Here is a 16,877-nt window from a genome sequence, read left to right as displayed (position 1 = left end):
CAGTCTGAGTCTAAAGTTATTCAGTGGCATTACCACCCAGATATATGTGCAAAATTTAAGTGATAGCCATTACCCCAAATATTACACAATTTGGTTCACATTGGACAGACATCCCAGCATTTGAATTATTTAAGAGGAAGAAATGAGATAATGACTAGCATAAGGTTACTGTGTGAGTGAGGAGATGCTGAGAAACAGAGGACAAACACCGATCTGAACCTGAGTAAGGAAAAGGTTCCCCACTTACTCCTTGGGGTGTCTTACCCTCCATGAAGAGTCCGTGGAGGTATGCACCTTCCCTTGGCGGGTGGCCATAATCTTCCTTTGTTTTTTTGGTAACATCAACAGTCAAGCACGTTTTATCCAGTGGCCACTCATTTTTTCGAGCCATCGTCTGCATGATTGCTTTGGAAACATAACAAACATTGAATAGGATAAAAATGTTGCATATAAGGTTCCCAGGAGCTACCAGTAAATTGAGGCATTCTTTAGTCCCATAGGATGTTTTAGGTTTTTGGGCATTTGCACGTGGCTGCGCTGGAGCAGGCTTTGACCAACTAAGGCCTGCAGGACAAGCTCGCTGTTTCTGTAAATAGTTGTATTGGAATAGCCACAGCCATTTGTGTATTGTCTGTGGTTTTTGCACTACAATAGAGTAGCTATGCGGCCCTTTCCAGAAAATGTTTACTAGAGGACACCGTGCCCCACCTCACTTGGCTGCTCTTGCTGCTATAGGAGGCCTTTTCCCGCCTGCTGCTGCTCGCCTGTCCAGGACTTTGTTTCCTCTGTAGCTGCTGGTCCTTTCTATAATGGCTGCTGCTTGAGGATCGGTTAGCAGGGCAAAGAGATGCCATCATAGGTAAACAGGGCCGGGCTTCTGGTAGGGTATGGTCCTGTCTGCATCAGGGACTGCAACTGCCTCAGCCCTTACCAGTTAAGAAGGACTGAGGGTTGAAGAAACCAGAGAGCCACACGACAGCCGGAAGGGCAAGGTCTTGTGTCCAAGTATCGAGTTCTCGGCATCGCAGGAGGAGGTCGTTGAACCTGGTTTACGGGAGGTAGGAAGAAATAAACTTGTTCAGTAAAATAGCCATTTTCCAGTATGTTCTGGTGGTGGTGGGGCGGTTAGGGCAGGGTGGTGGTAGAGAAGTATACCACTGGTAGCTGGTCAAATCGTTCCCTGACAATTTGCAGGGCACTGTCCCTTTAAAGGGCTAGTTTGTTTCCCATTGGAGACTTGATGCCTGTAGCTCTTAACAGTAGGGCAAGATACACTGAGGAATGTGGAAAACTCATGAAGCCATTTATAAAGGGAAAAGAAGTATGCTAGCTTTTTACATCTCCATGGCAGCATTTGACAAGAGGAGAGTGATGGTTACAAAGGCCTCTGACTGAGGGTGTTACTGTTTTTTAATAACTAGCCAAACTGTCATTCAGGTATAGATAGAAGAGTATATGGCATGAAAAACCACCAGCAAATCCAACAAACAGGAAGCTTTATAACCCAGGAAATAGAGAAGTCTTGAAGAAAATACTTATTTGTAAGTATATTTAAATTTCTCAGGAAAAGAGAATAGTCATAAGAAGGAAATTATGAAACTAGGCTGGGCACCCTTCCAAAAATATAAACAACCTGGAACTGAAAATTATGGACAATGAAATTTATTTTTTGAGACAGGGTCTTGCTCTGTCACCCATGCTGGAATGCAGTGGCATGATCATGGCTCATTGCACCCTTGACCTCTTGGGCTCAAGCAATCCTACCACCTCTACACCTTGAGTAGCTGGGACTGCAGTCGCATGCCACCACACCTGCTAATTTTTATTTTATTTATTTTATTATTTTTTTTTTAGAGGCAGGGTCTCATTATGTTGCCTAGGCTGGCTTCGAACTCCTCTGCTCAAGTGATCCTCCTGCCTTGCCTTCCCAAAGTGCTGGGCATGAGCCACTGCACCCAACCTGGACGATGAAAATCTAAATAATTAAGAGAAGAAACAGATTGGATACAGTTGAAGATGTAATGAAGATCACCCGGAACTGATGAAGTCTACAAGTATACTGCTGAGAGATAACACTGAAAACGTTAAGAGGTCTGGCAGATAAATGTAGACATGAGGAGAATAGAGAGAAAGACGATATTCGGAGAAAAAAGCGCTCAGAATAAAAGCTATGGATGGAGTCTCACATTTATAACAGTACTTTAAAAATCCACATCTCAATACGATAGTAAAATTGTTTAACATCAAGGGTAAAGAGAAACATTTTAAAACTTTACTTGGGAAGGAATGCAAATATTTAAGACCAGACCCACCTTCTACAATCAATGCTAGAAAACCATGGAGTTAGAACATCAAAGTCCTGAAGGAAAAATAATTGTTGTGTCCTGGAATTCTACGTAGAAGTAAACTATCAGTCAAGAATGAGAGTGCAGTAAGGACAGTTTCAGATACACAAGATGATTGCATCCCCTGCCCCGCAAGCCCTGCTCTGTATTTTATACTCTGATTTAAAAAAAAATTTAAAAAGCCCAGAACAAGATACCAAAAAAGCAATGATGAGCAAAGAAATCAGTACAGTATATTGAAGCAAAAATAATGATTGACCACAAGCAAAACAGAACAAAAGTAATGTGGTTTAAAATAAGATGGAACTACAATTCCAGACCAGAAGGAGGCTGGTGTTCAGAGGGAAGCTGAAGGGTCTAACATTGTGTTAGAAAAATCAAAAATGCATGCTACAATGTACAGAGTCTCCACTAATATAATAGGAATGGTACAGGGATAGTTGAGGTTCATGGAATAAATGATTCAGGAAAGCAGGGGGAAGGAAAGTCAGCACCGAAAAGCCAGGAATAAAGAGCTTTGTGAAACTTCCTGAATTGTCTGCCAAGACCAAGGAGCAATTAGGTGTAACATCAGCCTTCAGTGATCTGTGAATTTCTGCCCTAGCTTTGTGACACACCTCTGCAGTTATACCCCCAGTCTAGTTTACTGCATACTGCATACGATATTACAAACTTTCAAAAGTTGTCTATGAGAAGGCATAGAAATCTCAGGTTTGCAAAGTAAAGTTACAAGATGACACAAAGGCAAATTCAAGTTGCTTTCCATGGCCGTTTAACTCTTACAACAACTCAGTGAGGGGATTCTATTGCCATCTACATTTTTCAGATTTAAAAAAGAGACAGATTATTTTGTCTAAGATCATATACCCAATGAGTGAGAGGCAGAATTTGAATCTTGCTCTGACCCTGTCCTTTGACTGATTTTTGCCTTTGATTCAATATACCAAGTAAACTCAAATGAAATTGGTGGAAGAGTTTTTACAGTTACAAGTTGAGTACAGTCACAAAGCCCAGTCTGCATAGTTCTTAGGAAGCATTATTCAGAACACTAACCCAGCACTGAGGCTGCTCAGGGCCAGTGGCAGTGAGGATGGGGTAGCTTACCACTGGGCTAGGCCATAAGTAGAAGGATAAGCCAGTTTGCTCCAAGTGTCTGGTACCGTGTCATAACTCAATGCAAACTGCTGCGCTTCCAGAGCAGGAGATAATGCCAATTCCCCCTTGCATGGAGAAAAACAAGCCACATAGTGAATATCTTCCAATGTGCTAAAGTCTGCTATAGCCTCACTTTAAGCTTACCTTCAAACTAAGGTCCAGTTGTTCAAGTGATATACGTATTTCCCGAATGAGAATATTCATCCTCTCACATTCTTGGAAGCAAACAAGAACATATGGGCTTCTATTTGAATTTTTTTGCATTATCTCTGCCATGTTGAACTCTTCTGGAAGTTTCTCCAAAATGTCATCCAAGACATTCTTAACCTTAAAATATTAAAACAAAGATTTAGCTCCTTTCTATTTCAGTTTTGGTCATGGTGACTATGTATATCCTCTACTTTTTGAAGTTCCAGAATATATCATACAATTTCTGAAGATGCCTGCGAATGCATTTGAAAGATGCCTACGGCTCCCAGGAGGTGGGTGGCGTGGCAGTGCCAACTCCCTCAGCTGCCTCATTGGTGCTTCTGCACCAATGCCAGCACTCCCCCTTCCATGGAGCCGCAAATCTAGTCAAGAAGGAGCTACAGTTATTTGCGGTTTATTCACTTAACATTTAGGGAGTGTAGAACTGTCATCAACTACATGTTATTTATATGTAAAGATACGATCAGAGGAAGTAGAAGCCTATTATTTGGGTACTGTATTTTATAATCTGCTAAATTAACAAGATCCTTTTAAAAGCCACGTGAACCAGGCACTGGGCACAGTGGCTCACGCCTATAATCCCAGCACTTTGGGAGGCCAAGATGGGCAGATCACATGAGGTCAGGAGTTCGAGACCAGCCTGGCCAATCTGGTAAAACTCTGTCTCTACTAAAAATACAAAAATTAGCTGGGCATGGTGGAGCGTGTCTCTAATTCCAGCTATTTGGGTGACTAAGGCATGAGAATCGCTTGAATTTGGGAGGTAGAGGTTGCAGTGAGCCAAGATGGTGCCACTGCACTCCAGCCTGGGCAGCAGAATGAGACTCTGTCTCAAAAAATAAAAAATAAAATAAAAGTCACATAACCCAAATAAGCCTTTTAAGCATAAGCAAATTCTGGTGAACTATGATGCTGCCCTCCCAACCACGGCATCCTAAAATTCCTAGAGCAATTTAGATAAACATTTTTGACAAAGAAACTTCTATCTTCTGTAGTTGCTCTGAAGGAATGATTTATATATTAAAGGTATGAGTATGTACATGGTATTCATTCTATCTAGACAGCACCACTGATCTGGAGAAACCAGTCAATATCTAGAGAGGAGAAAAGATGGAAGAACTTTGCCTGTCCTTAGCCTCAAGCAGCTTTCCTTCTTTCCTTGGTTTCTCAGACTACTGCCTCTGGTTCTGACATCATGCCTGCCAGCTGGCACCACTCTGACAGGTAATTTATCTGGTCCTGAAATCTTAAACTCATTTACAGCAGGGGTAGACAGTATATCCAAATGGCCATAAACATGTGAAAAGATGCTCAATATGATTCCTCAGCTGAGTACTGCAAAGTTAAAACCACTATGAGATATCATTACCCTTACAAAATCACAAAAAGATAGAGCAACTGGAACTCACATACACTGCTGGTGGGAGAGTAACTGGTACAACCACTTGAGAAAACTGATTGGGAATACTATTAAAGCTAAACATTATACCCTATTATCTGGCAATCCCACTTCTGGGTATAGAGAAATGGGTAGTAGGAATGGATGCCTTTGGGAGTTATATTGACTGTAGAAGAATGTTTATGGTTGTGATATTTCTATAAAAGTGAAAAACAAGAAAAACCCAAGCATTCGTTCACAGTAGAATGAAGAATTTTATATTCATATAAAATTCAAAACAAAAATGAACCATTGGTACATGAGCAACATGGATGAATCTCACAAATGTAATACAGAATGAAAGGAGTTAGACATGGATGAATGCAGACTGTATGATTTCATATATTTGGAATTAGGTAAAGCTAATCTGTGATGATGGAGGTAAAGATATTGATTATCTCTGGGGTAGACGAGGGGTACGTTGACTGATAAAGGGCATGAGTATCCTGGAGTGTTGGAAATGTTATTTTCATCTAGGTGGTGGTTAGATGAGTATAAACCTAGGTAAAAACTTAATAGATTTGCACAATTAAGATTAGTACACTTCAGTACAAGTAAGTTATACCTCAATGAAAAAGAAAAGGAAGGAAAGGTTCTCTACCTTTTCTTCTGTAGACTGCCCCAGTTCATCACCACTGAGTGCATTACTGGGCTGCATCTCCAGCAAAGTTCTGAAGAGAATGTTGGACGTCACTGTCAGGAATTCTATTTCAGCATTTGGGTGGAGGCCGTACAGTGCCGGGCTTTCTGGAGGAAGCATCTCCTCTATGTACTGGTGGTAGCCTGCATAATCTAGGTAGGGTGGGGCAGCAAATCCTGGTGCCAGCATCAGTTCATCTTCAATCTTCAACCACAAAAGAAAAGTCAGTTATTCCAAATGTAGGCAGGCATCCATTTTCACTTCCTCAACACTTCGAGAAGACCCTGACAAGAAGGCCCCAGCACAATGCTGGCTGAGTAGCAGGCTCCCTAAACTGTTTTATAATCAACCATTCTGCTCTGTATGTAACACCAGACTGATCTCTGGGGAGGATCCCAAGGAACACCCATTAATCCTATCCTTAAGAAGACTCAGTTTGCAGTGTGCATGGGGCAGTGTGATACATGCACATAAAAGGAATGAGCCATCACAGAGCCTGGGCTACCCTATAACACACTCCTATTCATTGATTCTCCCAACCATCCCCATTTCCCAGAGAGGAAATCAAGACTCTGATGTGAATTTGCTGAGGTAGACATTTGATTTAAATCTTAATTCTGAACTCATTTTAGTAGGACTCTATAGCCTGTACTTCCCCAGGGCACCATACTTCCCACAGTACTGCATCCCATCATTTTATATATGATGTGAATTTATATACCTGAATTTTATAAATATAAATCATGATACATGCATTTAATGAAAAATGTGTGTGTATATAAGTACCATTTATAGGCCATATATACTAAGAGTCAAATGGATCCTACCTTCCCAGGACTTTGAGCTACTCACAGCAGAGTCTGTCTTGTTTAGGATCCACAGATCCTGAGAGCTAAATACAGTTACCTACTGAGTGAAAGGCTGGAGAAAGTGGGCTTTTATCATGCCCATCTACTTTAATAAGGCTGGGGCAAGAGGGTAGACATTCCATTTAGAGGGAAGTTTTGAACAAAGGCAATGTGAATAGCAATAACAAACCCTCTAAAGATTAGAACGTAGAACTTCAAAATGTAACAAAAGAACTTATGAGCCTGAGTCTCTGACCAGCCATAAACAGAGAGTCAATCAAGTGCTTACAATTTTCTAAGTGACAGTATAATCTCAGATTTATTTTTCCCTGATTGCTCTTTGGTTTCCAGGGACCATTAACCCCTCTGTCTTAATTCTCCCAGTCTCTTGCACCATAAATCCTGCCTGTATGTGCACTTAAATGTACAGGGGAATGTTATTTTTAAACTATCACCTAATGTAGCTATTTTCTGCCTAGATTTTCTAAGTGGGTTTCTGAAATGGATTTGTCTGTAACTGTGTATGCTATGCTGTGGTCCCCTTGCTATCACCTGGAGACAAAGTGAATATTATTTAATTCATTTAGTAATATGTACTCACCACCCAGTACACTACAACAAACCTTAGAAGTACAAGCTCCATATGACCTCGTTATTAAGGAACTCAGAGTCTAAAGAGGACAAAGTAAGTGTGAATTTCCATAAAATCATGTGCGTAACAGTGGTTTTCTCTTTCCTTCTTAAACCTGCAATCCAGGTTATGTAGAAAGCCTACGTCCTTCATAAGGATGCTCGACTGCTTTCTGTGAATTCCAAGCGCATTTTAAATATTCGACTCAGCATTTTAATTTTTATTTTGTACCAGGAAGATTTTTAAGTTATCTAATCCTTCATATTGCCAGAAATGGAAATCTTGACCCAATGAATATGGGAAGGAAGAAGTTGGACTATTCCACCACCAGTATCCATTGGCTTGGTTTTATTTATTCACATTTGTATCATTTCATGTTTATATATGAGAATAATCAAAATTTAAATGTCACCTGGCTCTGGGTGACCAAGATAAAACCATGCAGGAGAGTTAAACTCATCATTATTAGTCTACAATGGATAAAGTAGCCAGAATAAAAATATGAGCAAAATATGAATAAGAAAACCAAAACCTAGAATCCACACATCCCAACCGAACATTGTTCCCTACAAACAAGTACTTGGTCTTCTCTGTTTGTGCTTACACAGGAAATTGAAAGAAGTTTCAGAAGCCACAGTTAATCTGTCCTTAATAAAAACAAAAAGTTAAAAACAGAATTTCAAGCAAAGAAACTGACCAAAACCAAAATCACTTGGAAAGGTTAAGCTGCCATGGGGACATTTGTTTGAATGCATGCTCAGGTACTGTTGATGGGACTGTAAATGACCCATGCTCTTTGGAAAGAAAATTAGTCTTTATAGACATGTGACAAGGGCCTTCCATATGGTAGGCAATGAGCAAAGCAAAAGAAAACAGCCAACTCGAAACGGCCTGAGGTTTACAGCTAGACAGCCTGGTTCAGCTCCCATCACTTAATGGGTTGGTGGCCTTAAGAAATGACAATTTATCTGCATTTCAGTCTCTTTATCAGTAAAATGTTGCTCATAACAGCAACCTAATGGTTGTGGCTATAAGAATTTAATAAGGTATGCAAACAGCTCAGCACATAGCAGGCTCTTATGTTAGTTTTGGCTTTCCTCGTACCCTAGCAGCAGACTTGATTTTAGTACATCTTGATTTTTCTAGAAGGAAAAAACAAACAAAACCTGGGAAATGTCCTCCATATAGAGACTTGTGTTCCCTTTTACTTTAAGAAAACTATCAAGACGTTAATATACTCAAGGAGCCCGGTGAATCCTGAAGCTGAATCTAGACTTTCTCCTTTCCCACTCAAGAGTTTTTATGAAAAGCTGCTTTTTGCCAAAGGGGACATAGTTGTAGACTCTCTACACAGTGGCCAACTTTCTTGCCTTGGGGGAGGTTTGTTTGAGAAAGCTGTTATAAAGCCTCAAAGAATCAAAAATTCTAAATAGACATTTCTCCAAAGAAGATACACAAATAGCCAATAAGCACATGAAAAGATGTTCAACATTGTTAGTCTTCAGGGACATGCAAATCAAAACTGTAACGTGACACCACTGCACTTCCACCAGAATGGCTAAAATAAAAAATGAGGACAGTAGCAGTGTTGGTGAGGATGTGGAGAAAATAGAACCATCATACGTTGCTGCAGGGAATATAAAATGGTGCAGCCACTATTTAAAAAACAGTTCGGTGGTACTTGCAAATGATAAACGTAAAGTTATCACTTAGCCCAGCAATTCCACTCTAAGGTACATATACAAAAGAAAACATACGTCCACACAAAATTTGTACATAAAAGTTCATAGCAGCATTATTCATAATAACCAAAAAGGAGAAATAACCCAAATGTCCACTGAGAGATGAGATAAACAAAATGTGGTATGTCCACACAATGGAACATTATTCGGACTTAAAAGGAATCGAGTACTGATATATGCTACAGCATGGCTAAAGCTTGAAAACATTACGCTAAATGAAAGAAGGCTACATACTGCATGAAACCATTCATATAAAATGCCCAGATCATGCAAATCTATACAGACAGAAAATAGATCAGTAGCTGCCGTGGGCTGGGGAATAGGGGAATATGGGGTGGGAAATAAATGGTGACTGACTGTTAATGGTTACAGGGTTTTTTTTGTGGGGGTGGGTAATAAAGCTGTTCTAAAACTGGTAATGGCTGCAGAATATACTAAAGACCTTTGAGTTGTGTAATTTAAATTGGTGTGCAAATTATATCTTAGTAAAACCTTTTTTAAAAATAATCAATAGAATCATGCTCACGCAGAAAGAACCTCCACATCATGAAAATATCATCAAAAATTTGGATGATATTTTTGGGCGTGCACAGTGGCTCATGCCTGTAATCCCAGCATTTTGGAAGGCCGAGGCAGGCAGATCACAAGGTCAGGAGTTTGAGACCAGCCTGATCAACATGGTGAAACCCCATCTCTACTAAAAATACAAAAATTCGCCCGGCGTGGTGGTGCATTCCTGTAATCCAAGCTACTCGGGAGGCTGAGACAGGAGAATGACTTCAACCTGGGAGGCGGAGGTTGCAGTGAGCTGAGATCACGCCATTGCACTCCAGCCTGGGCAACAGAGCAAGACTCTGTCTCAAAAAGAAGGAAAAAAAATTGAAATCATCTTTGTTGAAATCGGGGGCAGGGACAGTTACTAGAAACTGGAGAACCAGCATCCAGCCCACTATGTTGGACTCCATGAGATTATTGTCCTTTTTACATTTTCCTTTCTGGCATTTAATAAAAAACTGGCCCCCACTCCACTACCTCTCCAAGTAGTGTTGGTAATGACAAGAAGCTCCAGTTCATTGTGCGTTTAAACAAATGCATTTGCCCTTGGCCTTTTGGGTCAAAAATACCATGGCCCCAAAGTGCTGTTAGGGATTTTTAGAATTACTCAAGGTTGAATTATCATGGTGTCTTGAGAATGAAAAGGTACACTGGTGATTTTCCAGGCAATACCTTAATTTTACAAATGAATGAACTGAGGCACAGGAAAGCTATGCACAAAGCTAGACAGCAAGTCAGTAGCAGAACCAGAACTCTGGTCTTCCGTATTGCCCGTGTTGTTCTCAGTGTCGGCCTGTACACCATCTACATACAGATACAAGTCATTGTTTTGGTGACCTGTGCTACAAACAGCTCAGCACTCCAGCCACGGCAGTATGGTGCAGAGAAAGACCAGCCTTTGGAGTCTGACTGCGAGTTTAAATCCTGGTTCAGCTGCTTGACCTCTCTGAGCCTGAGGTTCTTTTTTGATTAAGTGGGATAATACTTACTCTTCCAGATTATAGTAAGAAGAAATCATACATACAAAGTGTGTGGTAATGACCCTTGGCAAAGAGCAGGTATTTACTAAAGGATTCCCATTGTTATCACAGATTAATGTACAGCCAAGTATTAAATATATATAATGAAAATGTATACTTCATAATAAAAAGATTTCCCATCTATTAAGCATATTGTTCTAGCATTGTACCAAAGTTTAAACCTGACAGCAAACCTGTAAGTTGATCATTCTTGTTTTGTAGATGATGAAACTGAGGCTAAGAGAGGGTCAATTACATCATACAGCAAATACATAGAGGTACATAGAGGTACTTCAATGGTGTTTTTTGTTTTTGTTTTTTACTTCAAAGCCCAGGTTCTTGTTATTCTATACCACTAAAATAGTTTGTATTATATAACTTTAAGATGACCTGGTACCTTATTCTCTGAAAGTTATTTACTGTATTTCTTAATTAACACTGCCAAATACATGCTTTATGTGAGAAAATGTTTTCTTAACTTTGGCTGGAGACCCTCTAAGGCCCATGGGAGAACTCTCTCTGAGCGCAAACTCATTTATTCAACAAGAAACTCACTGATCCTCCTAACAGCAAGATATCACTGAAAGCACTCTGTTTCTTTTGGTAAGAGCAGCAGAACTTTAAACCCCACACCATGAATGTGTTGCTTTTTGATCATGTTCCACTGCAACCAAAGACACTAATTTCCAAATATGTTAACCACTTGTGGGAAGTGGCAAAAAGATGTCCTGCAGATGAAGTGTTAGATCATGTTGCTAATCGTATCAACAGCATGAACAGGAGAAACACGCATGAGAACAAAATAACTGGGATTTGCAGCCTCTGACAGCAAGTCAGTTAAGTGCTTTAATTTCCTTTGGTGAGTTGAGGAGGTACCTCTCCAGTGAGGATGCCAATTTGCAAATGAAGCATTTCGATCCTGAAAACCTCACCAGATCTGTATGGAAGGTCAGGTACCTAAATTTCTGAAGGGCTTACACACACCACTGATGCCCCTTCAGGTTTCATCACCTATATTTATTTTACAGTCATTTGAATGGGAGTTCAGGCTTGTGAAGGTTAATGGACTGCTGCATTTGACAACAGTAATTCTCCCCTCAGCCACAGGCCAGAGCCAGGGGAGGGACCATCCACGGGAGCTCCTCTTGGGCCCCTTGCCCTCCACCATCATTCAGAGAAATCAGCCTCCGTAAAGGTCGCATGCCTGGCACTGTTTAGCTTTCCCATCTCCATGGTAACTTGCTCCCAGACCTCTCCTGAGGAGTGACTTCCAATTGTGCTAAATTGGAAGTCTCTCTCTGACATGTGAAGTCCTGCTCATTAGAACTAAGGAAAGACCATGAGACTCACAATCAAAAGAAACAATTACATAACATTGTGCATTTCTTGCACTCTCTCCAAATTGTTCCACATTATTAAAATTAGTAACAAAATAATGTCCCCAGTTTTCTACATTACACTAAAATACACTATGTTTTCCTGGTGTATTTTAGTCTAAAACAGACTAAATATTAGACTAATACGATTTTAGTGATTTAATCTAATATAGACTAAATATTAGACTGATAATATGATTATATTACTTCTCAAAATGAACTCGAGGAAGGTGATCAAATCTATATAATGCTTCTCTGAGGTGAAATTTTCAGAGAAACTATAAATAGGACATTGCTCAAACTATTAAAAGCATTGCTTTAAACATAGTTGGTGTCTCACTCAGCTGGAAATAGACATGATATGGTGTATGGGTGCTTTAGGTTTCCAAGAAATAACCAGGAATGGCCATGAACCTGGATGCCATGAGAGAGAGAGCATGAGAAAACTACAGCCACCACACTCAGCTTGTGCAGTATGAGAAACAAAAATGGAGTACTTTTTCCAGAAAACACAGCCCCGGACTGGAACCATTTCTACATAGACACGGGATTACTAAGATGAGAAAGGGGACAAGAATGCCTGGTCTTTAAAAACTCCACCTACAGGAGTGATCTGCCTCTTCCTCACGAGAGAAGGAAGAATGAGGCTCTCAAATCACCACACTTGTCTTTTTAACTGACACATAATAATTGTACATATTGATGGAGTACAATGGGATGTTTTGATACATGTATATGTTGTGTAATGATCAAATCAGGTAATTAGCAGGCACAGCATCTTAAATATTTCTTATTTCTTTGGGGTGGGAACATACAAAATCCTCTCCTAGCTATTTTTAGATATACAATATTGTATTGTTGACTGCAGTTACCCTGCTGTGCAATAGGACAGACACCAGAACTTATTCTTCCTTTCTAGGGATGGTAACTTTGTATCCATTGACGATTCATTCCCCATTCTCTCCCTCCCCAGTCTCTGGTAACCACTGTTCTATTCACCACTTATAGGAGATCACCTTTTTAGGAGTCCATGTGAGTGAGAACATGTATTTGTCTTTCTGTGGCTGACTTATTTCTTTTAACATAATGTCCTCCAGGTTCACCCTGGAGGATCTTCTCTCTTTTAAAAAAACATAACTGTATTACTTTATTATCATACATAAAATATTAACAGGAATTCTATATTACCATGATAGGTTAATGTTAATTTCCCATCGTGTCATAAATGTCTTTTTTTTTTTTTTTTTTTTTACAGTTCATTTGGAACAAGATCCAAATAAGGTTCTTACCTTGCACTTGGTTGATATAATCTTTTGGACTATCTTGCTAGATTTAATTTTATTTTCAATTGACAAATAATAATTATACATATTTATGGGGCACAGTGTGATATTTTGATAACGTGTACATCATGGAATGGTTAAATCAAGCTAATTAACAAATGTATCACCTTACATACTTATTCACCACATTTTTCTAGAGCACATATTATAATAGAGTAACTGATACTGGTCAAACTGTAGACTATTCTCTAGGACTTCTATGACAGGCAAAAAAGAAACTTTAGTGAAATGAACTCTGGAATATAAATCAAAAGACTTCTATCAAAAGATGCACACATCTCTTGCCCATGCCAACCTAGTGGCCTGGGGCAAATCCCCATGCTTCAGCATCTCGGCCTATAAAATGGAGTAACAGTGTCAGCTCTGCATACCTCATGGGTTTTTATAAAGAACCGATGAGTCAGTGCATGTGAGGGTGCCTCACGCTGGTACACTCTCTAGCACGCACAGAAATCACCTGGAAGACTTGTGAAAATGCAGATTCTGATTCTGTAGGTCTGGGATGGAACCCGAGATTCTGCTTTTCTAAGAAATTTCCCGGGCCAGGCGCGGTGGCTCAAGCCTGTAATCCCAGCACTTTGGGAGGCCGAGACAGGCAGATCACAAGGTCAGGAGATGGAGACCATCCTGGCTAACACAGTGAAACCCCGTCTCTACTAAAATACAAAAAATTAGCCGGGCGTGTTGGCGGGCGCCTGTAGTCCCAGCTACTCGACAGGAGAATGGCGTGAACCCGGGAGGCGGAGCTTGCAGTGAGCTGAGATCTGGCCACTGCACTCCAGCCTGGGCGACAGAGCGAGACTCCGTCTAAAAAAAAAAAAAAACAAGAAATTTCCCGAGAGGCCAAGCATCCTCAATAACATTAAGAATTACCCATAGTATAATTCGTTTATAAAATTCTTACCAGAATTTTTTCCTCAGTGAAATTAATTTACAAAGTAATTAATTTACAAATGTCTTACCAGAGATGGATTCATGAATTCTTCTAAATATACCCGACACAGTTTGCGATCCCAGTCATCTGTGATGTGGCCTCCATACATGATCTCACCAAAGAGATAACGGAGATCTTCCCACGGGACCTGGGGGGAGAACCACACAAATACTCACTGCTGGGTGCAGAGTTTGCCTCAGAGTAGCCAACCAGTGGCACGTGCCCCTTTAACACAATGCCCTCCAAGCCTCTGTCAGTAGGAGGATTTAAAGGTGGTTCAGAAATTATCTAAGTTTCTGCAGATAATTTCTTGGGAGAATTATTTTCAGTGTCTTCTAATATAGTCAGTGAAAATTCACTAACATTGAGCTGTTTATGAAGATTTTTTTTTAAGAGATGAGGTCTGGTTTTGTTGCCTAAGCTGGAGTGCAATGGCACAACCACAGATCACTGCAACCTTGAACTCTGTGCCTCCAGCAATCCTCTCACCTCAGCCTCCCAAGTAACTAGGACTACAGGCACAGGACACCACATCTGGCTAATTTTTTAAAAATTTTGTAGAGACGGGGGTCTCACTACGGTGTCCAGGTTGGTCTCGAATTCCTGGTCTCAAGCCATCCTTCCTCCTTGGCCTCTCAAACTACTGGGATTTACAGGCTTGAGCTGCCACGCCCAGCCTTATGCAGATTTTAAAAGAAACGGAGTCATCCCTAGAACATGTTTGCAGGGAAAGTTTATACATTCAAAATCTCATCTAAAAATTGTGAAAGGATGTTGGTTCATAAGGCCTTTGAAGTATGACATGTTTTTATTATCTGATTTATATCAGCTTATATTATCAGATTCAGGAAAAGAAAGCAACATCCACACAATTTGAATTTGGGGTGTATTTAGAATCCTAGTACTTTCCAAAAGTCCAGGCAAACAAATCCCCTTGCCACAGATGGAGCTGAGGGCTTGTCTTATGGCATGACTGGCCTAATGATTGTTGTAAGGGTTGTAACTAATGACTCTACCATGTTTCATTCAAGAAATCACTGTATCTCCTCTTTATTTGGCTGAGCAGGGTTTGAAGCCTCTCTTTACTACCCTTTAGCTTCTTCTGGGTTTGCAAAACATGCCAGTGTGTGATGAAGCCTTTCTAGACAGGAACCTTTACACCCTCGGGGGCAGTATACTGCCTCCCAACAGTTCAAGTAAAAACGTAATTATAGCCTTCGCTTGTTGTGTGATGTGACAGAACAGAACAAGTAAAATTGCTTCAACTATGCCAATGTACTTGCTACAAGTTTATTTGAATTTGAATAAATGAACTTCAAATATGTCTTTTAAGCTGGGTTGAGGTGAATGAAAAATAAGAGAGGGGTGCCTAGACCACAACATGCTCTCTCAACCACTGCATGGACTACCTTCCAAATAGCTGAAATGGATGGAAAACAAAGACTTCTGACTTTTAGTTCTTTGTCCGCTTACATTTAATTGATGCTTGCTACACATTTCAGTCTTCAATATGTATCTCTTTTCAATTTTTATTTAACTAGGGATCTGTTCTTTTCAGTAATTATTTATTTCAATAATTATCTGTTCTTTTCGATAATTATTTAGCTAAGGATTTGCTCTTTCCTCTTGTTTTTGAGACAGAGTTTTGTTCTGTTGCTCAGGCTGGAGTGCAGTAATCTCAGCTTACTGCAACCTCCACCTCCAGGGTTCAAGCAATCCTCTCACCCCAGCCTCCTAAATAGCTGGAACTACAGGCACACACCACCATGCCCAGCTAATCTTTTCTATTTTTTATAGGGACTGGGTTTCCCCATGTTGCCGAGGCTGGTGTAGAACTTCCGGACTCAAGCTATCCTCCCACCTTGGCCTCCCAAAGTGCTGGGATTATAGGCATGAGCCATCATGCCTGGCCTCACATCTATCCTTTTCAATAATAGATTCTCTTTCCCTCAATCCTGGTCTTTGTTTTTTACATATACTTTCTGGAAAAGGGCATTTTGTACAACTAAATATGTGCTCACAGGAATTTAATTCCCAAATCCTGATAAGTCGCTTTGTGATGTGCAGAAAATGACTAAGGTCAAGACACCTGAGAAACATGAGAATGTGTTAAAAACTTAAGGCTGTGCTGATCCTGGAGCCCCAGGATGAAAAAAAGCAGGACACAGTGCGACTCAGTTGGTCAAGTGGTGTTTCCAAGACTCAGGATGCAAGAGCTGGAGAGAAACGCATGTGTCCACTTCCCTCTTCCTCCCCTTCCTTTCCACCTCAACTGTGTATAGGATTCAGCTGAAATACGATTCTATTCCTGGTCTCAGCCTCACAGGACAGTTATGAAGGACTTGAATCAAGGTCTTAAATGGTCCATTCCTTTTCCTACCTAGAACTATTATAATTTTAAGTGTAATAGTTTAGGCAAAATGTGCTGGGAATCAACACAAAACTAGTACTATTAGAATGGTCAAAATATGCTCAAAGTATTCAGAATTACTTTTTAATTCTATAAATTAAAAAATGAGGCCGGGCATGGTGTCTCACGCCTGTAATCCCAGCACTTTGGGAGGCCAAGGCAGGCGGATCATGAGGTCAGGAGATCAAGATCATCCTGGCTAACACAGTGAAACCCCATCTCTACTAAAAA

General features: G+C 40.3%; 1 protein-coding gene across 1 annotated transcript in view; it reads right to left on the bottom strand.

Annotated features, from left to right (window-relative positions):
• The window catches only part of DNAH11 (dynein, axonemal, heavy chain 11), a 384,221-nt gene that overhangs the window by 1,488 nt on the left and 365,856 nt on the right, over positions 1–16,877 (bottom strand). Inside the window, exons 77-82 of the mRNA XM_011944208.1 lie at positions 14,265–14,384; positions 5,750–5,992; positions 3,645–3,827; positions 3,450–3,565; positions 932–1,044; positions 265–405 (exon numbers count right to left, since the gene is read on the bottom strand). Coding sequence (XP_011799598.1) covers positions 265–405; positions 932–1,044; positions 3,450–3,565; positions 3,645–3,827; positions 5,750–5,992; positions 14,265–14,384 — 916 coding nt within the window. The remainder of the gene's footprint in view (positions 1–264; positions 406–931; positions 1,045–3,449; positions 3,566–3,644; positions 3,828–5,749; positions 5,993–14,264; positions 14,385–16,877) is intronic.

Source organism: Colobus angolensis, unplaced genomic scaffold, assembly GCF_000951035.1.
Source record: "Colobus angolensis palliatus isolate OR3802 unplaced genomic scaffold, Cang.pa_1.0 Scaffold229, whole genome shotgun sequence".
NCBI classification, from domain to species: Eukaryota; Metazoa; Chordata; class Mammalia; order Primates; family Cercopithecidae; genus Colobus; species Colobus angolensis.
The sequence above is the reverse complement of the archived record's forward strand: the minus strand, read 5'-3'. Positions and strand labels throughout refer to the sequence as shown.